Source organism: Schistocerca serialis, chromosome 3, assembly GCF_023864345.2.
Source record: "Schistocerca serialis cubense isolate TAMUIC-IGC-003099 chromosome 3, iqSchSeri2.2, whole genome shotgun sequence".
Taxonomy (NCBI): Eukaryota; Metazoa; Arthropoda; class Insecta; order Orthoptera; family Acrididae; genus Schistocerca; species Schistocerca serialis.
The window spans coordinates 229942999-229969432 of NC_064640.1; the positions used below are offsets into that span (position 1 = coordinate 229942999).

At 34.4% G+C, this 26434-nt stretch overlaps 1 protein-coding gene across 4 annotated transcripts in view; it reads left to right on the forward strand.

The window, feature by feature from the left end:
• The window catches only part of LOC126469963 (homeobox protein extradenticle), a 348664-nt gene that overhangs the window by 302674 nt on the left and 19556 nt on the right, over window positions 1-26434 (forward strand). The window contains exon 9 of one of the 4 annotated variants that reach the window (XR_007586099.1): window positions 22281-23047. The exons of 2 other annotated variants lie outside the window; for them this stretch is intronic. Coding sequence is in view for 1 of the 2 variants with exons in the window: in XM_050097382.1 (XP_049953339.1) it covers window positions 22281-22292 (12 nt within the window). In the remaining variant the exon portion in view is untranslated. Of the gene's footprint in view, window positions 1-22280; window positions 24492-26434 lie in introns of those variants that run through there. One more of the 4 variants, XM_050097382.1, reaches the window with a different exon arrangement.

The window sequence follows — 26434 nt, forward strand, 5'->3', positions numbered from 1 at the left end:
TTGATTCAAATCTTCTCTTTATTTGTTTATGATAAAAAATAAAGTTTACAATGCTAATTCTCCTGTGGGACAAACACAGTAATTATTGACGACCCTATATGAACTCAATGAATTGAAATTAACACAATATTTGTAAATGTTAAAATGAGAGCTAAGTTCATTGTAGAGAGTTTTTAAACATACTATTCCAGTCACATTTATGTTGACTATAATGTTTCATTTTAGTAATGTTATCCATTTGGCTTTACGTCAAATTAGCATAGCTGTTTTTTGGTAACAGAATATTCATAACTGTGATAGTGTGGGACACCATCATTTTTCCAATATCTGACAGTAAAACTACTGCAGACAACTTCTACCTGTGCTTCAGAATACGGCTTTTGGCACAGGTTGGCTCTAACATTTGACGTGTCAGTCTCACAGATGGCCACTTGTGTCCCCTTTCATAATTATGCACCCCCTTTGGGCTGATGCCCAGCATGTCAGCAATAACTACATTTTATCTCACTTGACAGAAAATTTGCATGATGCAGCAGTAATTCAAAGCACTATTACAACATCTAGCATACCTTGTGATGTAACAGTGGACATGGAATATTGGTTGGTGATTTAGCTGTCCACTCATTGTAGTATAGCAACCACACATATTTCTTTATGGTTGGCGCTCAAGTAATGCATGCTTATTCATGCTTATATGGTTGTGCTTTTAAGTAATGTCTCTTGTTTTATCACTACAGTCATTGGGTTAACCATTACAAGCCTTGGAATCATATAGTTAAATTTAATTATTTATTGGCCTTTTGGTAGGTTTTTCAAGAAATACAGTTACTGCTGGTGTGTTGTAAGATGCTCCACAAAACTTAAAAACAAACAAACAAAAACAAAAACAAAAAAGGTTTCTGATCATGCTGTTCTTTACCTGTGAACCTTAAAGAAAACTGTATTTAGTTTCACTCTATATGACTGCATAAACTCTGTTCTTTAACTGTTTTATGCAGACTTCTACTTTTTATGTTTGTCAACCTTAGTGATTTTAATATCTTTTTACACATCTTTTCTTACACATGGTAAAGCGTTTATTGCATAACTTGCAGTCAAATTTTTCCCAAGATTTAATGCTATTTATTACTTTAAATTTCCACTGGCTAAATGGTTAAAAGAACCTTGTGGATAGAGGCAAGAAAACAAATGCATTTAAAATGTGAATAAGATTGGATGCAGGAACTGTAACAATTACATATGGAAGATAATAGTTAGATGATTTCTTACATTGTTCCTGGCACACATTCTGAACAGCTGCGCAGAATTATCCATTGTACTCTCCAACATCTGCCCTTGCACAGTCACATGTATTTATTGTATGAATGACAATGATTTCACCATTTGATTATTATTTTATTTTGTGCTAGACAGATTATTGCAATTTTGGCTTTGTTACCATTTTCAAGACATTCATCATTGGTCTTTCAAAATTAGTTACGTTGCATGTCATAGTACATGTGAAGAACATCATATTCATTATTTTACCATCCAGGGATTGTCATGATGTTAATATTACTTGTAAATTATGTCACAGTACAAAGTGAAAGTATCATGTAGGTTGACAGTAGGGATTAAATCAATGAACTACTCAGATTTTCATCTGTAACAACAAATTTATTGCATTGCAAGTTCAGTATTTTTAAAAGATTTCGCTGTTGTCATTTCATGTCATTGGATTTTTGTGGAGATGTTGTTATATGTCAATCATGGAACCTGTTGGAACATATTGTTCAGTTCCCTAAATAGCAAACATTTGTGTGAAGAACATTTTCTTGTCATCAAACAACACAGCATTTTTTTTTATTTGAAGGAGATACATTTAATTAGTGAGAAATATACCATTTTATATTATTATACCATAAGATAATGAATTTATTGAAACATCTGGCATAGTTTTATCATGATACTAGACCAGGTAAGCTGATCCATTTAAGCAGATGTGTTTTAGAATGCCAATGCTGTTTCTGTGGAACTGAAATAAATTACATGGTTCAGTAAAATGTTTGCATAAAATTTGTTATTATTTTACAATCATGAGCAGAATTTAATGTCAGATTCTCTGAAGTAAACAATAAGACTTACCATGACATTATTCATACAGTAGATATTTTGTGTCAAAATGAAATCAAAATTGCATATTTTCTACTGAAAGCAGCAGAAACATAGGTTTGGTTCTCACATCTTATTCACACCTGTATCTGAGAAACCATGGTGTAACACTGTACAAGTACAATTCGTGACTTCCTATTATTCTCCTCACCTTTACAGTTATCCCCCTGTTCTGATTTTTTCCCCAATTTTTATTCATTTTTTGTTCATTCTGTGATTGATGCATTTGTTTAATCATTTTATAAACTGAGCTAAACTGATGTTCTAATATTTTTATGTTCATCACTAACAATTCAAATATCTTTTAGCAACAGATGAGTACAAGATTCTTTTACACTGTCTTTCCCATTTTTGTTCCATTTTTATCTATACATTGTGCTTGTCAATACTTTTATATGATCCCTCTGTTGATCTTTCTTTGTAAATGCTTATTTGTGTAACTCTTCTCCTTATTTGTACATATTAGTTGAGTTCCATTGCATTTATATGGTCTTATGAGCTTTCTTCTTTCAATATTTTCTCACATTTCTTCATATAACTTCTGTTCTGTTGTTTAAAAATATTAGTTAACTTTTTTGTAATCCTCAAATCAACAGATTAATATAAGATACATTGTATCTTTTGTTTACTTTTTATAAGTTCCTCTGTGCTGTAGATCTGATTGCTGACAATCACTCATGTTCGTAAACCAAGTGAAATGCCTGACTTTATTTGCATGTTATCTTCTATGCTCTCTGTCAACAAGTTTTGTGTTATTCCTTCTTACATTTTCTCCATTTCCTATTGTATTCTTAGGGTTTGTCGAGTGTCATTGTTAGATACACTGCAGTACAAGGTTGTTGTTGTTTTTTTTTTTTTTACATTAATTTGTGAAACCAAATATATGGCTGAAGGAAAGAATCACTCGTTGTATGGAGGAAGTAATGAACAGTGGACGAACATCATTAAAAAATGTACACAACTGTAGCTGTGGTATTGGACCTACACTCTTGATCAGACACTGGTCACTCCCCCCCCCCCCCCCCCCCCCTCCTCCTCCTCCTCCTCCTCCTCATGTTTGCTGATTGCCTAAACGTCTATAATTGAGAAATATAATGCAACTCTTTCATTTGCCTTCCATTGCCGATCATCTCTTCCACTGCAAGTGGTTATACATTTTATCATGTCTATCCAAGATTTTCTCTGACTATTCATAATATGTGCATAAATGAGACACACATTTTTATTGTAGTTGCATTTGCTTTAATGACAAGTTGGTGCAGATAGCTGCTACCATTTTCATACTGTCGCAGGAGAGCAGGCTTCTCATGTCTAACTGGAATGTGAGCTCTGTATGTAGAGCAATGTGTTTTATGTTGCACTATATTCAGGTGGTGTGTGTATTGGATAGCAGGATGTGAAAGCACCAAGGACTTGTCAAGCCCAGGGTAGGTGCATGATGTCAGTAAACCTGCCAAAATTTCATCAGTAGGTTGTTTTACTTGTTCAGCTTCAGACTGTCACACACAAAATTGGTGGTGAACTGTTGATACACAAGGGAACTGTATATTGCGTAGTATCACGTAATCTATAAAAAATTTGTCTGTAACGAAGTTTGTACACAGTTTGTGTCCAAGCATATGTTGGAGATTTAGTAAGTAAAAAGAATGGGTGCTTCACTGACTCATCTGTTGGAGTATGGGGAATCCACTGGTTCGACACTGCTTCTAAACAGATGAGCTTTGAGTGGTCATATCCCAGCTCTCTTTATCCTGGGAAAAAAAAGAAAGTTGCTCCTCAAAGAAGACTAGAAACGATGGACCCTAATGACTGACTAGCTGAAAATGAGATGAAACAGTAAACATTGAATGGCCTTGCAACAAATTTCCAAGTGTTAAACAGGCTGTTTAAAACAAGTGCTCTTAAAAGAGATAGTGCTACTTCAAGGCAACACTTGTTGTCATTAGGTGAAAAGACCTGGATCTGATGTAAAAGTGTAGCTTGGAAGTCCTGAAACATTCTTCTCTTTCCATTTGGCTCCTATATTCTTAACTCCTAGAAACAGTCACCGTAAGGTCAACTGTTCAGTTACCATGAAACCTTCCACTCTGTGTCTTTGCACTGGGATCAGAGCATCGATGCCATTTATAGTTATGTAATTTTAATGTTAAATAAGGACTGTAGTTGCGATATATATATATATATATATATATATATATATATATATATATATATATATATATATATATATATATATATATATATATATAATTTTTTTTTTTTTACACGGTTTACCTAAATCTACATGACTGCTCCAAAATTCACACTTCAGTGTTTAGCAGAGGATTTTTCAAAAATTTTTACACTATTTCTCTAGTGTTTCACACTTGGACAGCACATGGGAGTAATGAACACTTAAATTTTTCCATGCAAACTCTGATTTCTCATACTTATTATACTGATCATTTCTCCCGACATAGGTATGCATCAGCAGAACATTTTTGTGTTTGGAGGAGAAAGTTGGTGATTCAAATTTCATGAAAAGATATCACTACAATGAAAAATGCCTTTATTACTCACATATCATAACTGTGACACACACACTCACTCTCCTTTTTCGCAATAGTACAAAGTGAGCTGCTCTTCTTTGAACTTTTTCGAAGTCCTTATAAATGAATTTGGTTAATGCACACTCTGTAAATATAAAAAAGTTACTTTGTTAATGTCTGAGTCTCCATCATTCACATGACACAGTCTGTATAAATGGAATCATCATTCAGAAATACTGTATGTGAGTGCCAGTCTGACGCATTTTGTGTTATACTATGTTTTGAGACTTTATGATCATTGCTTTCACTGCACTTTTTGTATTGTGATTCACTTCTTTAATTTGTCTTGCAAGCCGACTGTGCTTTCATCAGTAATCTTGCAGCTACTATTATATTCAGTCCCTGCCTTCTGTTAGTCTGTCTTGGAACCTTGTGGGACATAGTGGGTGAAGTTACTTCAATGTTTTTTCTCCTGCCCTCCTGGTACTAGCCAACCAAATTCTCTCCAAAACCATTTGCAGGGAGCTAGCTTTAGAAGTCCACATCCCCTCTCCCCTTAGAAAATAAAGAAACACTTGTAGCTGATGAAAGGATAATAAATTTTTTTGTGCAACATTATCATCTTTCCGTTGAGTGATATTTCTTTAAGCCTTACTTGTTTATATTGTGAAGAGAGCTTGTTGCTAGGTAATGCCAAATATCTCCTTTTTACATTTTGCTATGCTGCAAAGGGAGTTTATCTTCATATGGAATGTTGTTAGTAGGTAGTTGTAAAGAAGTTACATTGGGAATGAATAAACTTACAATATAGAGGCAAGTGGTAAGATGTCTAACACAGTGAAATTTACATACATTCATTTTTTGTATATTTAATCAACACCCAATTAGTAGGTAGCCAGATCAACAACTCCTGTAGATGTATTTACCTTTGTTGATGTCATTTCATTCACATGTTCATTTCATGGTTGACATGATAATAGATCTGAATAACAAACAAGCACTTTGCAGAATTTTTGTTTGCTGTAATTTCCAGTACAAAAAGAGCACATATGTGAATCACTATGATAAGCTCTCAACAGCGTCACCATACCACCATTAAAAATGAAAATACAGTGCAATCTTAAGTGACACACTTTCTGCCAGACCAATCACTACCTGCCACTGCCCATCACTGCTGGGACTCTCTACCCACCTTCATCTGAGACATTGTCTTTTGTAATGGTGGCTTGTAACGTTACTGTTGCAGCATCACCCAAACAGTGTTGTAATGACAGTGTCTTTTAGTTCAAATTGTTTTCACACAAAACATGTTTTTAATGTATTGATTGACCTGGCTTGAGGTGGATATAGAAAGACTTAAAAATCACTACAAAACTGCCATAATAAAAATTAAGCATTACATTGTTCATATGTGTATCAAATGATTGCATTTTATTGGGCAGGGAGTGGGGTTACAAATCTGATATCAGATTTTCTCAAGGCAAACTATATTTATTGAAAGTTATCATTGCATTTATTATCAATGTTTATTTAAATAATATTAATAAAAAGATCATACTTTACTTGAGACTTCCTATATGTATTGAGGTATTTTGACCCATTGCTTTTGAGATACCTCAATTTCTTCAAAAGCCTTAAAAAAGTGCCAGAAAATTAGTTGAGCAGCACTCTTGTAGCAGTCTTGGTGAAATTAATTTGTGGAAGCTAGCCCAGTGATATCTACTATGTCACTACAAGAAAGAGGTGGTTCTGACTTTCAGGCACAGTTTCTATAAAGGAAATTGATAATAAAAACTTGAATCATGCAATGAGAGCTTTTAGAGTAAATATAACTGAAATGATTGGTGTGAAATGAGACTGATAAATTCAAACAATTTTATGGTATAACTGAAAGCATCTGTTATGTTACATCAGAGTCAACATTTACTATATGAAAATTTTGTTTATGATGAACAAAGGGCAATCGATTGGATGTAGGTTGAGTGTTTGCAATCAATCTTAGATTGACAAAAAAGCCAAGAATTCAACACAATTATATTAAAATACTTACAGTTAACTTGACTTAGGATGCATATTTATATTTTGGCAATTTAGTTCAATATAGTCTTCTGCTCATGAGCAAATACAAGCTAGACACTTTGTTTGCAAAACAGATTAGTCCTCTCTTTCAGTATGCATATGAAAAGGGTCAGTCCTTCCATGAGGTCCTTACCTTCTTCTTGAAGATCATTTATAATAAAGTTGTATGGGAAAAGTAATTTTCATGTTTCGTTGCATAGTGTATGAAGCAGTTCATAAATTAAAACATTTGACTTACAATGGCAGCTGCTTTGAGAAGATGGAAAATTTTCTGACAGTTGAAGATATATTGGATAACACTAAAAATTACTTGTTGAAAGTGTTTCAAAGTGAATTTCATAATTAACAGTGACTTAATGGAGAATGAATATCTGTGGTTCTTTCGACATTAATTACTTGCTTCTAGTGTTATTAAGGTGACAAAAAGTTCCAGTAAACATTATGCATGCACAAATGTGTTTATGGTGAACAAATGAGCAAATATGGATGTTTTTATGGCATTTATCTTTAGTCTGACAATGTTTGAATAGTACTTCAGTGCAGCTCTTTAATGTTTACATAGTTCAGAGGTTTTAGTGAAGTCTTGTACAAATTGTGCAAACTTACTACAAAGGAAACTCTCTTTTGCACTTGCTGTCTTTTCCAACAACAAGGATCCCATAACTGGAGTGAGATTCAGCTGTGGTCTCCATCAAAATTTTGTAAGTCTTTAGATTGATGAATTGGTACTGTTGCAAAGTCTGTCCTGGTAGATCATATACTCAAATTTGTTTTCTCATCCCTAGTTCTTATATTGCTACTTTCCATGAAAGCAATCTCATTTCTGTCTTTACTTTTTTTAGAATAGTTTCATTTAGGCTGTTGTCAGTTGTCAGCAGCTCCTCCTTTTTGTTCTTAAGGATTACCTTTCACTAATTTGCAGTTATTACCATTTTTCAGCAACTAAATCAACTTGGTCACTATTGAAATTGTTTTCATTGTTGGTTTCATTTTCTTAAAAAGCACTAGTGTCTTTGTAGAGCAAGACTGTGTGCACTCAGTCTTAAAATTAAGGGACATTTAATAGGAAGCTGCTGGTAAATGCTGAGATTGGTAATATGTTGTTAAGTTATGATATAGGTAGCAATAAATAATTTTATTTGAATTGATTGGCGACTCCATGGAGTTCTGTGTGCACCACGACCATATATGTTATATTAAAAGGAAGGTCAGCGTTGTTCGTAATATTGATGTTTTATTGATAGCAGAATCGGTTTTCGATCACATAGTGATCATCTTTGGTGCTGTACACATTAAACTCGAACACTGGTATCAAGGTATCAATAACCAAAACTAAGAAGCGGTCACAAAAACTCAATATTGTGATCGCTTCTCAGTTTTGGTTATTGATAACTTGATACTAGTGTCTGAATTTAATGTGTACAGCACTGAAGATGATCACTATGTGATCGAAAACCGATTCTGCTATCAATAAAACATCAATATTATGACCAATGAAGACCTTCCTTTTAATATTTTATTTGAAGCTGTCAGGTGTATGAAATAATTAACATTAGTATTGAAAGATTATGTCAGACAAATTATAAATTATGTATAAAAGTGCCATCTATTTAAGAGAAGGAAAAGTGGCTTTTTAACTGAAGGTTTGCAGAACATCAAAACTATTTAAAAGCAATATTATACAGAACACTAAATATGTCTATCTGAAGTCATGCAGTTCATCCCTAATTCTGGATTGAATGGTGCAAATGGTTTGTCTTCAAACACTTCACTGATATATCAAATAGTGCTATTGTGTTTAGGAGCCTAACATAAGATTCAGCATGAAAGAAGTAATTGTAGTATTATTTTCAATTCAGAATCTTATAAATATTAATAGTTTCAGGAGTTTCATTACTTTTAAATATACATTTGTGGGATCAGTTTATTATTTTGTTGCACCATAGTGTTGTCATACCATTTGCTTGTCAGAAGTTAAGATATAGATCATGGAGAGTTGGAACACCGTATACTGACAATGTAAATTTTGTTACTGGCTTCCTTGTCTTTCATAAACTACTGTAGCAATAATCATGGAACTCTCATGGAATATTACATATTATGTTGTTAGTGTACTGCTCTGAAATCATTGTATTTCAGCCAGTGATTTGGGGAATACAATTTTTTAGCTATATGGTTATAATTTTGCATAATTTTTTATACATTGTGTATAATTATAATTGTCATTATACTTAACATCATGCTTTTGTTTTACTATATTAAAATGAACAGTCAAGATCACATTAATAATTTGACTGGTTTCGGCTCTTATACGAGCCATCTTCAAGAATTTCTTGGCCCCCTAAGGCAGGTGCTGACAGCCTCTCAAATTTCTCGAGAAATCCAAGGGTCTGTCATCACCAGCCATAGGAGGCCAAGAAACTCTGAAGATGGCTTGTATATAAGCCAAAACCAGTCAATTAAGAAATATTAATGCAATCCCCGCAGACTGTGTTGTCAAAATTTATGAGCTTTTATTTTAGTTCAATAGATGCAACTCCCTAAAAATTTTAATTTTCTAATCCAAGTGGCTCCTGAGATTTAGAGAATAATGCAAATGAAAATGTAAATTTTCAGAAACAGCTTCCAAGATCTGAAAAACTTATTTAATGTATGTGTTATTTCTTACTTTTGCTCACTCAGAAGCACCCTGCACCATACTGTGTATCATCTTCTTGAGGACTCCTTAGTGACAAATTCTGCTGCATACTGTGCTTTATTTACAGGAACCTTATCCATTCATTGAAGTTCTCTGACGCAGTTTGCTCCAGGAATAATTCTCATATGCCAAAGCTCTTTCAGCGTACCCATGTTGCCATTATAGGTCCCCCCCCCCCCCCCCCCTCCCCTCGTCCTCACATTTTGGTGCCTTCCTTCCAACAAAAGTATTTTCTGGTACAAAAGTACATATGAGATTGTTAAGACTCATTTGGGGTCTGATTCTGCTTGTGCAGACACTACTTCAACCAGTCAGGATGTGCCAGGTCTCTGTAAATGGACTTTGACTGCCATGACTGCCTGTATGAAGAGTTTGAGTATTGGGTGTTGCGATACATGAACTACGATTCAAGTCTGGGAGGGTAGAGTTGAATATTGGTCCCTCATCTGTTGTCACTTCATGGAAGAAACTGGTCCATACAGCCTGCCTCATTCTGAACAAATTTTCAGTGTCACTCCTAATGGCCATCCCATTGTATTGATGTAATTCACCAATAATTTTGTCTGCCAGCCTACCACTTACGATTTCACAATGAGAAGGTTTTTGGTTTCACAGATTTAGTTTAAACTTCTTCAACCTAGTGTTCTTCTGGATGTGATCCACACACTCAAGTTTTATGACAATCTTACCTCTGTAAGGCTGAGCAGCAGCAGCAGCAGCAGCAGCTGCTGCTACACTGTTGTATGCTTTTGAATCTGCCTAAGAACTTAGAGTAACAAACACCCATTTCATTCATGGGTCAACTAAAAATTTCAACAGTGCAGAGGTCTCCATTCTACTACTTGTTCTGCCAAGTTTCTATCATGGATATGGTCTTTTTGGTTCACTGATTTAGATTGATAAAATGTTTTGTCAGAATCTGAAAGTTGATTACCTTTCCAGTATCCACACTGGTCACTGTAACATCAGCATTCTTAGAACATTATACTTACAAATAGTGTTTATATTATGATGTTCTACTATATTGTTTTCAACAATGCTACCAATAAAAAGAAAATAATTTTGTCTTTGTAATACTGCAATACACAACGTTCTATATAAAAAGTTACCTACTTTATTTGATATTGACGGATATCCAAAAATGTTCTAACTCTTCTTAATACAGGCTTCGAGGGAAGGCAGAGAATTTGACTTGTAACACAGTTGGGTTTCTTTGTCATTGTGGTATGTTAAATATAGTGTTGAGGTTCCTTTCAACAAACAAATTTTGTGAATGCTCACTATGCTGCCAATTGCTGTCTTCATTACAAATTTGTGAAAGTGAATAAATGTTGGAAACAGGGTGACACAAGTAATTTCTGTCAAAGATAGATCATGAGTTTCTTTGTAGATGAAGTTATGAATGGTCAGTGCATTGAATGGAGTTAGTAGTATCCAAATTTTCAGATATATTCATGGCTATCATGATACAGGCTTTCTGTGGTTTACATAAATTTCTTAAAGTGTTTGCTATGCTTCTTTTGATAAGAATACATAAATGATTGTCCTATTAGAGCTTGCATTCTGTTCACAATGATTCATCATCATAACTGAGGACATTACTTGCAAATCTTCTTTTTTCCTTTGTTTACATTTGGATAAGTGTTCTGAAGATGAGAGGGGGAAAAAACCCTGGTGAATGACAGATATTTTGTTTAAACAAGGATTGATCATAGTTTTATTCTAGAATCAACATTTTTCACATATAATAATGATTGTTTCAGTTCTTAACTTACTTGGACCAAGCTAGTCTCTCTTTCTCTTTCTCACCAGGCCTGTTGAGCTGTGGCGGGCCATCTGGCAGCTATGCTATCGCCAACACAGCTCTTAGCTTCATCAAAATGTGCAAACCCTCCTTCCTGTCTTTGAAGGTGGCTTTGATAAGAGAATTTGATATTCTTAAACAAGTGGTTAGGAAAATTGCTCTAAGAGTAATGGAGATGCAATGTTAAGAGTATAAATGAAGATGAATGTTTCCCTGATGACTTTAAGATGATTTGGAAAAGAGGATTGCTAATAAAAATGGTTATGAACAAAATGTTCTCAGGACAGACAAGGTCAGAAAAGAAGAAATCAGGAGTTTCATTATTGTTTGATGTGCAGCATATATTATGTCACAGTAGGACATTATGCAGAGAACTGGAAAACTGTATGCTGCTTGATACTACTCTATTTTAGTATAGAAGCTTATTTCAGTTTTATTTCCTTCATAAGTATGTGTCCTGACGTTGTAGATGGACATGCCAACTTTGAATAAACCACTGTTGCTGTCTATAGTTGTTGGTTGTAATATTATTTTCAGCAATGTTTTAAAGTTGTTCAGTAGCTTGCTGTTACCCTTATTGTAATGTGTTTTTCACTATCTGACAGTTGTAGAAATAAAACGTTGACAGCTGTCAACCAACAACTACAGGCAGCAATAATGGTTTACTCAAAGTTGACATATGTCCATCTACAGCATCAGGATATGTGTTGATGAAGGCGATAAAGCTGAAATAAGCTTATGTAGTGAAATAGAATATCAAGCAGTATATTGTTTTCCAGTTCTCTGTCTAAGAAATCAGAAGTTCTGGAACAGAATTAAATCACAAAAGAACAAGAGACAGGAACAGAAATGCATTAAAATGGAGGCTTTAATAGATGGAGCGCAAGCTGCAGAGGTATGGAAGATGTTTATGGATGTGAAGAAACCACACAATAATAAAAAAAAAAAAAACAGTTGGTCACTTAGCAATTTAATTCCTCTAATGAGATTGAGGGAACATCACACACACATTCTAACTGAAGACAGACCACACAGTATTAAAAAGGAAGAAAATTAGATTGAAGAAACTGCTTCACTTTGAACAATAATTGCATGCTAATTCCTGTTGTCTATTAAGACTATTCCATCCTTATGGAGGAGACTGTACATTGTTTATTAAGACTATTTTCCATTCTTACTGCACACACTTAGTGAAGAAACAACTTGCCCAGCCAGTAGTGCCCACATAAAATGAATTTCCTTTCTTTGGATGCAATTACAATAGTCATTGAGATTTTTACTGTCTCAGAATTAGCTCACACTACAATGTATCAAGAAATAAATGACATTTATTGTGATTAAAAAAAAATTGGATTTTAAACCAAAGTAGTCATGCTGTGGTTTAAACTGTGTCCTCTCTTGTAAAATCTGTGTGTCATCTTCTTTCATAGCAGACACATAAAAAGCCTAATTGTTAGTTATGACATAGACTGCTTTTTGATAAACGTTATGCTCTGAAAATTTATTTCACTCAGTGTTATTTTTATTTTCTAAAAACATGACTTAAAATTTGAATATAACAATATTTTTGTTAAAGGAGACAAATCACATATGTTGTAGCAATTAAATTAGGAACTAATTCAGTAGTTAAGAGACAGATTAGAAATCCAAATTGTTGTGTAGAGTAATGAATTATTCTTGTCTTTTTGAAATTGATTACAAACAGCTATACTAGATGTGATTGTTTATTATGAACAATTTTGAATATCTGATAACTTCATTGCCAGGTGCATACCATGAGTATCAAATTGCTGCACACCTACAAATTGTATATCGGCACAATTATGGAACACTACCATGTACAGGTTCACCGTAACTGACAACATCAACCGAAATGCCCAATCAAACACAAATGAATAGTAAAACACAAAATATACATGTATATATTTGTAGCTCTAACTTAAAAAAAGTTCAGAGTTGCACGATGGTTCAGAGTCTGTGTTAAACTGTAAGACCTTGTAGAACTGGCTTGTTAAGTAACTTCAAATGTCAGAGAAAGGTAAACACATACCACCTTCAATGGCCCTATGCCTAATAAAGCACTGCATTATTCAAACCGACCTTCAAGCTAATGAATGTTTCACCCTTTTAATGTTAACAACCACAGTAGCAAATTTAACCATCACAAATATTTGCTTTTATAGTAGTTAGTACTATACTTTCAGTTAAACTGCATATCATTTGTGACATGTCTCATTTAACATGTCAATTATTGTAATAGTTAAATATGCTTCTCACCAAAAACTGTTATATAGAATTGCTCCATATTCTTAACTACTTTGAATACAAATACTGTTAAAATGTTAGCAATTGCAATAAGCAAAAGGATAACTTAATCCCTGCAATGTGTACAGTAAAACCGTGTACAGAAATCTATACGAAAATAAAAGTGGAAAAAGTGCAAATCATGTACAAAAGTTCTAGCTATTGAAATGTCTGATTTCAAACAGAGTACAAGCTCTGCTGACAGTTCATGAAACTAAATACATGATGTAAGCAGGGTGGAGATGGCAGAGAGAGAGAGAGAGAGAGAGAGAGAGAGAGAGAGAGAGAGAGATGGGGATACGAGGTACATGAAAACAACCACCAATGTTAATGTTGCCATATGATGGAAAGATTACAGATGATTGCGTCTTGTGTCATCACTACATGAAATACATTGTACAGAGGCTTGACTTTGTAACAAGAACATTGCTACATACAATGCTAATCACACCAGCACCTCTCCTTATCCAACAGACTAAATTCTGGCAATGAAAATATCTCTCATCAACTGGATTTTAAACCAGGTACCTCTGGGTTGATTGTAATTACAGCAACACATATTAATAACCTTAGCTGTGGAAGCTCGTAATTTAGCCAGTTACACTTCATCTTAGGTCTGTCCTAAAGACATAAACTTAGAAAATCTGTAGACATTCAGTTCATATGCTAAGTAGACAGTCTTCTAATAGCACATAAATTTCTTGCCTATAGCTAGAACCAAATTAGGTGAAGATAAAATAAGATGATCACATAATAATATCATAAGGTCATTTCTACAACTGTTATACAAATGGCCTCGGAGGCATTGAAGCAGACTAGTTCACATAAAGGCTTATAAAGAACAGGGTGAAGTGAAAACATATCTGCCTGAAAACTGCAGTATTACTGGAAAAAGAGCTCCATGATGATTTGAGCATTGGTTCTGCTTGAGTTTAAGGAAAGAAGCTAATAATTACTGTAAAGTACAAAATGTTCATTGTTTTGTTGCTTTTGACAGAGTGTAGGCAATTTGTCTATTTCATTGAAGAAGTAAGTAGTGCCTACACACACAGACTTCACTTACAAATCTCTTGATCTGTTATTTTGGTGAAAAATGATTGGTATCCAAATGAAGCATTGAGAAAATGCTGAACATTTTACCAGAGGAGAGTTGTTTTTTGACGAACAATGGCTGAATTGTTGAATATATCAAGGGTCCACACACAATGAATGTTCAGCATGTTTTAAAAGTGGGTGCTGTGGCTTGAAGATCTTGGGATAATAGCACAAACAGTATGTTGCTTTTGTGGACAAGGTTTTCTCACACAGATTTCCTCTCTAAGCAAGTGTAACTGTGGGATACCTAAAAGGACTTTTCCATTATAATGTGAGAGATAAAACTGTGTCATCGAAGGCCACTTGTGCAAGATGCTGAAAACTACGACCTGTGTCTACTCACAGCCCATAAATATGGTAATTGACCTGCAGAAATGATGTTATTAGTGCTTATCCAATGGGGAAGAATGATTTAAAAGTATTGAACCTTCATGGCTTGCCAGAAGGGTCAGCCATTAATTCAGAGGCTTCAGAGGCATGTGTGAAGACTCTGAACCAACTGAAGCACCATTTCTGATTTGTTCCATCTGACAGGACTCAAAAAGAGATCTTGCTCCAAACTGACAATGCATGCCCAAATACAAGTCTCAGAACCCAGTAATAAATCACTAAACCAGACAGAACGTGAGAACCTTATCCAACCTATAGCCCAGATCTGGTTCCCTCTGACTTCCATCTGTTTGGGCCACTGAAGAATTCTCTATGTGGGAGACACTTTGGAGGTGACAATATAATTCATGCACTGAAAACTTGATTGAGCACTGAAAAAGAGCTTTTACGAATAGAGAATACATGCTCTTAGACAATGATTGTTTAAGGCCATAGAGTGTCATGGAGACTATGTAAAAAAATAGAAATGTTGATTGATATTGTCACCAAATACTAACTCTTAAGAATAAATGCATTCTGTGAACAAATTGTGGTGCATATTTATCAAATGACCCTAGTATGTTGCATACAAGTATGCACAGAAAGAACATTGAATAATTGTCTGCAAAAATGGTGTTGTCTGATTGTCTAGATTATATTCTTACTGGTGATCAGGTTGTGAATACCTAAGTCTTTTTTGAAGATAACTGCAATTTTTGGAAGTGTGTCTGATGGAGCTGTGGTAGTAGGACAATAAAATAGGATCTCTTGCAGTAATAAATTTGTTTACGGTCTAAATTGACAGAAGTAGGCTACCTTGCAATTGTATGTGGATATATATAGGCAAAGTTATTAGATTTATTTCAGTTTATTTTAACAAGAAATTCAAAGCAACATAAAATTTTATTGATATTTACTTGGAGTTAAGAGGTAAGTGACAATCTGAAATTGCTCTAAGAATTAAACAAAGTATGAACCACATATGTTTACTTTAATATATGGCATAAATCGTGACTGTGCATATTGGCAGTAGTTGGGAGAAAAGGAAAACTTTGGGAAAAGTTTGTGCAGCACATAATACTAATGCAAGGAATTCTACAGTTATTCATTGGTAAAGAAGTACGTTTCGGTGTTCTGTTTGCTATACCAGTAGCTGTGAGTGCACATTAAAATTTGGAAGGTTATACGACTGATGTGTTGCATTCATATGTGCATTCATAGTGAAATGTTTCATTATCGTTTTAAATGTCAGGAATACATTTTTACTGAAACTGACTGTACTTACATTCAGCAAGGAAAGGTCTGGCAGAATGTAAATAGTTTAAGAGTGAAGGATAACACTCATTGAATAGCAGAATTGCAGTGTCTGTCATAGAGGCTCCAGATGGGAAGGGGGTGCGGGTGGGGGTGGGGTGTGGTAGGTGGGTGGAGTGCAGTTGACAAACATTATTTCTAACATGCATGATGAATTTTAAATGAGAGAGACTCTACATTTTCTATTGTTCTGTCACTGAATGGAGAAAGCCCCTTCTTTTTGCCTAGATGGGGATACTACTATATTACAAAAGATGGCGATCTAACAATAGAATTTGTGTATGGCAAAAAAAATATTGACTCTTGTAATGGAATTGAATAGGCCTAGAAAAACTGATTTTTATCAATAAAAACAAATCAAAACCTAAGTAATCATATAGTAACATTCAGAAAAAAAATTGGCTGAATGAGGTACAGTGTGATTGAAATAGACCCAATAAGACAAAACAGATACATGTTGTACTCAGTTACAATTACTTTAGTTGTTGCGTAATCTTCTCCCTCAAACTGTTACAGTGTGAACATTATGAAATAATTTATTCAAGAATGACGCTCAGAAGTGGATAACAGTGATGTCTCAAAATATATAATCAGAATTATATAGACAACTTACATAATATCAGAGCTGTAAGACTTTGACAGTAGGCCTCCTAAGGTGCATGTTTAGTTTATTTTGTTGTTAGTGCTGTGTTAAACAGTGCATCTGGTTATGATGCAGAAGGAAGAGAATGAAGCATAAGAGGTCAATGGTCTAACTAGTGCCACATACCAGCATAATGTCTTGCCTTTTCTGTTCATCCACAGAGTACACAGTTATAAATTTTCAAATACAGCAGATACAGTGTACAAACATAATGAATAATATCTCAGGAATACCCTGATGTTGTCTATAAACAAATGTTTCTTGCTGTATGATTTCTATTAAAAATGATAGATCCAAATCATTTTGTCATATACATTCTATAGTTGAGGGGGAGTAGAGAGAAGTCTGTGGTGATCTGCAGAGTGCACACTGTTTGCAAAAAAGCAGGAACCTGAATCAGATAGTCCTGGTCTGGTACAAAGGGTTACTGTCTGCATTTGATCACTGCAGCATTTACTAAATAAAAGAGTAGACGAGTTCTGTCTAACATCTGTTCCATGATAGCAAGAGTCATTCAATTGATCATTGACCTTAACAAAGGAAAATCATTTTAAGTAAATCACACTGTGAAAAATACCTTCTTTACCTGAATTCATTGGCTGAGTAAGAATGAAAAGAAACACATTCATACCCAGATTTTTAATAGAACCTGACTTGTAATCATTTGTGATATACTGAAAAGTTGTAAATACATCCCAAATTTAAAGGTGAAATCTGTGGCACTCAGCCTGTGAATGGGCTTCTGGCCTGGCTGCACATAGAGTGCAGCCATGTGTATGCTGCAGTGCTGGGAGGGGGAGGATGGTGAGCCCATCATCCTGGCTGCCTTCTACCACTGGGAGAGATTCCCAGTATTCAATGTAGTAGCAGGCAGAGTGGACCTGGGCCAATGCAGAGGGGCTAGAACCAGAAAAATTCTGTGCTCCTAATTGTGATAGAAGCTGGGACCTCCAGATAAATAGCAGAACAGTATAAAGAATAGGAAATAAAGACTAATAATCTGTCCACTAGACTACCATGCCCACATTCAAAATTTATAAACACAATTAAGAATTTGCTGCAATTGAAAATCCAGTATAGAATAAAATATGTGTAAGAGAACAGACTGCTACTTCTGAAATGAGGAGGTAAAACACACACACACACACACACACACACACACACACACACACTGCTGCTGTATTTGAGCATACTGGGGTGAGTGGTGATCTTGGATGGGGTGTGAGGCAGGGAAATAGAAGTTCTGTGGAGTGAGAAGATGGAGGAATGAGACAGATGGACACTGAGAATAAGTTTTGAGGTAGTACCTGTAGCTGTGTGTAGGGCAGGTTAGAGGATAGATATTCTGGGAGCTATAGAGATAGAGATATTGACAGATAGTTCATTTGTTCAAGGAAGTGTGGTAAGACTGTGTTACAGGCCAAATGATAATTTTATAATACAAAAAAGTGATTAACATTAACAACTTCAGTCATTTAATGGCCATAATAGGTTACTAAATTTTGATATTTGGATACAGCATTCACATTAAGCAACTTTTGGTTTAATTATAGTATGTTATTTTCATAGATAAGCAGAAATAAATTTATTTAATGTAGATCTCAGACATTTTGTCCTATTTCCAGTCAAACTTTGTGTGTGTGTGTGTGTGTGTGTGTGTGTGTGTTTAACCTTTCCATTGGCTGTTGCATTATTTGATAATGATATGGGAAAGGCAAATGTAGGTGGACATAAGCTTTCAGTACATGTAAGTAAATACACTGTGCAGAGAGGAGTAGTTGCCATATGTGTTAAAAATTTATCATAGTGTGAAAAATTTAGAAACTAAAAATTTTTTTGTAGAGTAACAGATAGAGGCATGTGCGTGAGAACTTAAACTAAATAAAGGTAGTTTTAGAATTATAGCTGTGTATAGGTCCCCATTAGGAAATTGTCAGCTATTTTTGAAAAACTTGTGTTCTTTGTTGTGCTGTATGTCAGACCGAGGGAAGCAAGTTATTGTTTCAATGTAGATTTTTGGACAGAGTCTGATAGGAAGCTTGCCCTTGAAGTATTACTTGGTTCTTTCAATTTGACATCAGTTATTGATTTCCCTACTCTGGTGGTACAGGAAAGCAACACAGTGATAGCTAATGTTTCTATAGACAAGAAAAATTCAATCAAATAAAAACTTCTCCTGTTAAGAATGGTCTGTCTGAACATGATGCACAGCTAGTTAAGGCATATGATATAGCTCCACACAGTAATGCAAAATAGTCCTCCAAAATAGTGCTTTCAGTCAATGATTTAACAATTGCAAATTTTAGGGAAAGCTTGTAACAGTTAGACTGGGGAAAGTCCAGAAGTATGTGCATTATGTCTGAATGTTGTTAAAAGGGAAACAAGGCAAACTGAAAGCACGAGAAGACTGTATTTCCATCAAACTCAATCAAAACTTTTGTTAACAAAAAGTCAGAAGTAGAAAACATTATTAATAATCATTTTTAAGTGTTTTAGAAGAAATATGATCCAGCTATTCATTAAAAAATTCAAGGCAATATATGGATGAGGCAATACCTATGCAATTTGATAAAACTGAAATTCAGCCAACCTCTCATACTGAAATTAGGAAAATAATAAATTCACCCAACAGTAAAAGCTTGCATGGAACTGATGGCGTTTCCCAAGGAGTACTAAAAGCTTGTTCCCAACAGATAAGTAGGATTCCCAGCCACATATGTAATAGCTCACTGAAAGAGAGCATTTTCCCAGATAGACTGAAAAATGCTATTATTAAAACATTGCATACAAAGGGGGATAGGAGTGATGCTAACAACTACTATCCAATCTCACTTCCAACAGCTTTATCCAAAATTCTTGAGAAAGTAATGTATTAAAGATTAGCTTCACATATTTGTAAAAATGAAGTGCTAACAAAATGCCAGTTTGGTTTTCAGGAAGGCATTTTCAGCAGAAAATGCTCTATATGCTTTCACTGATCAAATATTAAATGCTCTGAATAAATGAACATCACCCACTAGGATTTTTTGTGAACTTTCAAAGGCTTTTGACTGTGTGAATCGTGAAATTCTTCTAGATAAGCTTAAGTGTATGTGGTATGAATGGGACAGTGCACAAATGGTGTAATTCATGTTTAACTGGAAGAATGCAAACGGTTGAAATTAACAGCACAGTTAGTCTGCAAAAAACACTGGAGTCCTGCAACTGGGAAGATATCAAGAATGGTGTGCCACAGAGTTCAATCATGGGTCCTTTATTGTTCTTAATATATATTAGTGACTTGCCAATCTATGTTCATGAAGATGCAAAGCTAGTTCTTTTTGTTGATGATACAAGTATAGTAATCACATCCAACAAACAAGAATCAGCTGAGGAAATTGTAAAAAAATGTCTTTCAGAAAATTGTTAAGTAGTTCTCTGCAAATGGATTCTCACTAAATTTTGAGAAAACACAGTACATACAATTCTGTACAGTAAATGGCATAACACCATTGATAAATACAGACTTTGAACATAAACATCTGGGGTGTGTGTGTATTGATGAGAAATTCAATTGGAAGGAACAGATTGATGATCTGCTAAAACAGTTAGTTTCAGCTACTTAAGCTATTAGGGTTATTGCAAATTTTGGTGATAAAAATATCAGTAATAGAACCTACTATACCTATTTTCATTTGCTGCTTTCATATGGCATCATATTTTGGGGTAATTCATCATTAAGAGGAAAAGTATTCATTGCAAAAAAGCGTGTAATCAGGATAATAGCTGGAGCCCACCGAAGATCACCTTGCAGACATTTGTTGAAGGATATTCACAGTAGCTTCACAATACATAAATTCACTTATGAAATTTGTTATTAATAACTCATTCCACTTCAAAAATAATTGTGAAGGGCATAGCTACAACGCTAGAAGAAACAATGGTCTTCACCATTCTGGGTTAAATCTGACTTTGGCACAAAAAGGGGTGAATTATGTTGCCACAAAAATCTTTGGTTATTTGCCAAATAGCATTAAAAGTCTGACAGATATCCAATCTACATTTAAAAATAAATTTAAAGAATTTCTGAATGACAACTGAAAAAAAAATTATATTGTGTAAAGAAAACTTATGTTAAACTGACACATTCCACATCATTACGAAATGTTGTATTCATGATCTGTGGAAGAAGTGTTAATGTAATGTAATGTACTTGAAGGAGTGACATTATCCAGTGCTAAAATGCTGGATTTACTTTGGGATAAATGGAGTTAGTACTGTATGGTGAAAAGTCTGGAGCAAAGTTGCTAAATTACTCAAGTTAGTTGCTACAGTAAGCATAAACTTCATCTTTCCCAACATTTGAAAAAATAATAGAGAGATGTCTCCCATCTCTGTTATTTCATTTCCTCAACAGACACATTTCACAACATTTCAAGAGTGATATTTATAGTAGAACTTTGACCACTTTGTAAGCATGTGCACTCTGTTTCTATAAACATTTAAATCTGGTGGTAAATTATATTGTTTGATATGTGGCAGCAGTTAAGGGCCAACCTTTTTGTGAGAGAGCTTTAGCTTTTTGTGGCAAAGAAATTATTTAAGCATCACTGTAAATTCATCTCTGTATACCATCATAAATGTGTATTCTCTGCATTACTAATTAATGGTCATTGTAATATTTCACCTATAGTTATTATGTGGACTTCAAACTCTGTAGTTGTTGCATGGTTACTGTTAGTTGTTCCTGTGAATTAACTGCCTGTTTGTGATGTTGGGTGGTGATGGTGTTTGGTGGTGTTGCTCTATATTGTGATTTCTTGATTTCAGTTTACCCTTTGCGCTCATTTGTTCGCGGTTACCAGTCATCTGAATACTGATATCTGTATTTGGTTTTCTACATGCTTTTACCAGTTACACATGCTAGTTCACTGTAGTGCACATAATATTCACTACGTTAAGACATGAGGAGTATTGTGCTGTTCTGCTTTCTTTGATTTTAATACCGTAAGACCACATTTCTAAATCAGAATTTTCCAATCATTTGTATAAAAACACCATTCACATGAGCATTGTAAAATTTTCTCATACTGGATATGATCACATAAGATCCCAGTGGGACTGGTAACACTCAGCAAATATTCATGAGTGATGCAAAAAAATTTCCAAACTGATGTTTAAGAGAGTTTACTAAACAGATGTTAGCGCAAAGGGTCAGTGGCTTGTTTGAAAAGGACATGAAAATTCTTTTAAGATTTAATCTTTTGTGACTATACATCCAAAACTTTGACTGAGAATTCATTTGGTTTGGTATAGGTACACCAATGAACTGTCGAGAACAAGATGGAAAGCACACCCACCACAACAGCCACAACCACCCAGGCCTTCGCTGGATTTGTGTAGGCGTGTGTGCGTGCGTGTGTTGGTTCTAATGCTAATTCTCGATCAGAGTTTTCTTAAGAAAATATAGTGAAGTGTTTTAAGAACAAAATTTCTTAGTCTAATTTTCTTCGTTCCCTGTTTTTGTGTGTGAGGCTCATGTGAATATTCATTGTAGGACAAGATATTAGTGACACATACAATCTCAGTAAGATATGGATGTTAAGAAGAAGAACAGCACATACTCATAAAACATTTAAGTACCGTTTCTGCATAGGCAAGGTTCAATTTTATCCCAGAGTAAAGACCTCAAGAGTATGTACAGTACTGGAAGTATGGGATGAATTGTTTTATTCATGAGAATATTATTGGAAAAGAAACTTGCTGTTTAGAAGCCGGTGTTGAGATCGGACGTGTGTTCTACTATGCGCCTTAGTTTTGTGGAGCATAGAACTGAGAAGTTATTGAGATCCACCACACAGCAATAAATCAGTATACGAATAAGATAATAAGTATCAAATAATGTAGCAGAAAATTTATTTTTATAGCATTTTCTTCAACTTTGTGAAAATGTTTTTGAGTAAAAAAAGAACTGTAATTTTGAATTTTGGAGTGGCGTGCGATTGAAGGCATAGCTATCAAGGAAGAGCTAAGCTGAGCGGTCATCAAGAGTGCCTCACAATACGTCCTCAGTAGTCACACAAGTATGTTAAGCTCAGAGTCATTGTTTGTCTTCTTCACTGATAGTTGTTCATATGCTTGTTGCTTTTGTCATGTTTTTTTGCTGTTGAACATACTGAGGAGAACAGAAAAATTGTGTATTAAGTTGCATTTCTTCATTCACACTGATGCATACTGTGAAGAGTCTTTCTGTAGACTGTGTTCCATTACATCAATGTAGGATTGTTGCTGTTTGTGTGAGTCAGCATTGATGCGGCTCTTATCTTCCAGTTGTCATACATTGTTATTGGTGGACATTCTTCTTTTTATATATAAATTAGACAGTAGTTCAGAGTTATACACATTTACTACATTTTCATTTTGGAAATAATCTCATACCATACCAGCCCACATGAAAAATTAATGGCAGCACTTGAAGTACTTCCATTTTATAGTATAGGTTGGATAATACTTTTTACAGTGACATGTTTACTGTGATAAAACTGAGTTACTGCTAACATAAGAATTTGGCTACTTTTGCTGTCTTGCTATGTGAAATAATATTATTGATAGAAGAGTGTGGAATTAAACCAATAATGTTTGTCTTCCACTCAGCATACAGTTAATTGCAGATTCCCTGTCGTGCAGTGTTTGGTGTTAATAAATATGTAACCAAACAGATCATAACAATCACCAATTTCTATCAAGTTTCCAAATTTCTGTGCACTGGAAATGAGTTCTTGTGATTCCTCATTTGCTAAATAGCTTTCCTCAGTACTATTTAAAATGAATGGTTGATTGAAGACATGAGTACAATATAAGGAAATTTACTGACTATTGTTTTAAAAACATTATGTGAAAGTCTGTTTGGCAGCTATCTTCCTTAATACTTTTGTACGTCATGACCAACTAAAATCATACATTTTCAGAAATGAAAAATAAATCGTTATATTGTTTTTAGATTGAAAATGGTTTTGCTTCACAATGCTGACTCACATTGGCATTTAGATTTTTATGATGGTTGTTACAAATTATTTCTGTTGTTTCTCAGTGTGTTTGCAAATAGCAGGCTGTTATGTTTTAGCTTTTTGTTAGAATTTTAGAGAGAGAGAGAGAGAGAGAGAGAGAGAGAGAGAGAGAGAGAGAGAGAGTATTCATTAGTTAATTATCATAGTTGTTTATGCATGTATTATATCTGTTTCAGTGTAGTGTTATACAGAGCTTTATGTGTCAGTATGAATTTTGATTGTATGTTTGCTATTCTTGCATTTTTTGTTGTACATAAAACACTGAAATTTTAAGTCATTGAGATGTGATAGTGGCAACTTAGCTAAGCCTGCTGTAGTAATTATGGCTACAAGGCATGAAGGTACAGAAATAAAGATTATCATCTAGTACTAAAAGAGGGCTCTGTAAGTTTATCTTAGATTAAATACTTAATTATTCTCTCCTTAGTAGAATATACAAATAAAATAGCTGTAAATATTATCAAGTTGATTTTTGTTTTGTTTAGAACATACCATTCACAGTTTCAGCCTCATTCTATACAGTGTCCTCTTTTTGTGGCTTCACTGCAAAATAAATCCGTTACATGAATTTCCAGAAGCTAATTGTTTTACTGTTCAATGACAGAATGGTTTTGAAAATTTTTAAAAACTGTGTTAAGGGTTTTTAACCTCTGAGAACAAAGAAGTTTTTCTCGACTTGTGCAAGATTCATGCAAGACTAGACAGTATGTTGATTCAGGTACCAAAGAAAGAAGTTATTCAATTTGTTAATTACATATATACCTGAATCTTCACAGCACCCCCCCCCCCACCCCCACCACCACCACCACCACCACCACCTGCACGCCCCACCCCCACCTGCACCCCCACCCCCACCCTCACCCCCACCCCCATGCAAGAAATTAATCTTTTATAATGTAGAGTTTGTCCTGATAGAAATTAATAACTGGAGGCAATCCGACAATATGTAAAAGAGGGATGTGATTTTTACTTTTTTCATGAACTGAATAGTTTATTATTACTAATTTATAGGTGTCAATTCAGCTTTATTTGCATGGACGTTGTTCAGTGCATATCAGTTGCTATTTATATATTCAGTTTTTTTCTTCTGCCATTGATTTATGGCATGCATTTTAAAAGAAACTGCTGCTACATTTCAGTTTTGTTGTGTGTAATCAGCATTAATAATCTGCATCTTTCTTTATGTTGTTCTCTGTAAGTAATTATAAATAAGCAAGTAAATGAAACAAAATTGTAAATTTTGTGTTCATTGTATAAGTTTAATGTATGGGAGGCAAAATATATGCTAGTAATAGAATTAACTGAACAGTTTTGAAATGTTTAAGATGTGCAGTAGTAGATTGCATTTCCATCTTGTTTCTTGTCAGTTTAGATGATGTACAGGTAAAATAACCGTTTCATAACTGAGATTGATTAGAGTTTGATACTTTTCATCTTGATTAATATTTCCCACGATCTATACTTATTCAAAGTCATGCAACACAACTCTTGAGAGACCTGTGACTTACGTGTGTTAGTCTCACTATCAGCAAAACAACAGATCCTAATAATAAATTAATCTTTTCTTTATACAACAGAAACTTCGGTCTTTAAATCAGGTAGATCATATGGTGCAATGAAGTTCCTAATTGGGATAATGGTGTCTTTATGATTTTAGTAATTATTTATGACCATTACCATAATCCTTATACAATGTTTGTGTTAGAGTTCCTTGAGGAAATTTTCCTGCTTAGGTCATATTTCTATTATGCCCTGGGGTGGAGGGAACAGTACTTCTGTGGTTTTGTAATACAAAATGTGAAGAACATTTGAAATCCTCCACTTGCTGTTTGAACCAAGGGCTTTTGATTCTGATTGTATTTGACTTATTTATTTAGGTTTGCTTCTCATTTGGAGGCTGTAGATAAGATACACACTACCAATCCAAGGATCTACAGTAGAATGTTACAGTAAAGTATTTGTGTTTTATTTTGAGGAAAGCTTTAACACAATAGATTTGAAAAGGATTTGAACTGAAACATTGATAGTGGAGTTTGTCACTAATGTAATTTTTGGGATCTGCTGTCCATTACAATATTTAATTAGTAGATTCTTTGTGATCTGTATGCTGATCTGATGACAATGAAAAGTGCCTTTCTGTTGCATTTGTAAGATTTTTGAATTGCTACTACTTGTTTACGTTTTAATGTGCCAATTGTCTATACAACTATGAGTCAGTATTCACTACTGAATATATTAGATGCTGAATGTCAAGGAGCAACTTATCAGGATTATATTTGCATGATCATGATACATACATTAATTTTAATACAACATTAATTTTAATATAACATGGGATATCATGCACACTTTGTAAAACCACATGAACAAAACAAGTAAAAGTACAATGAAATTGCTCTACTT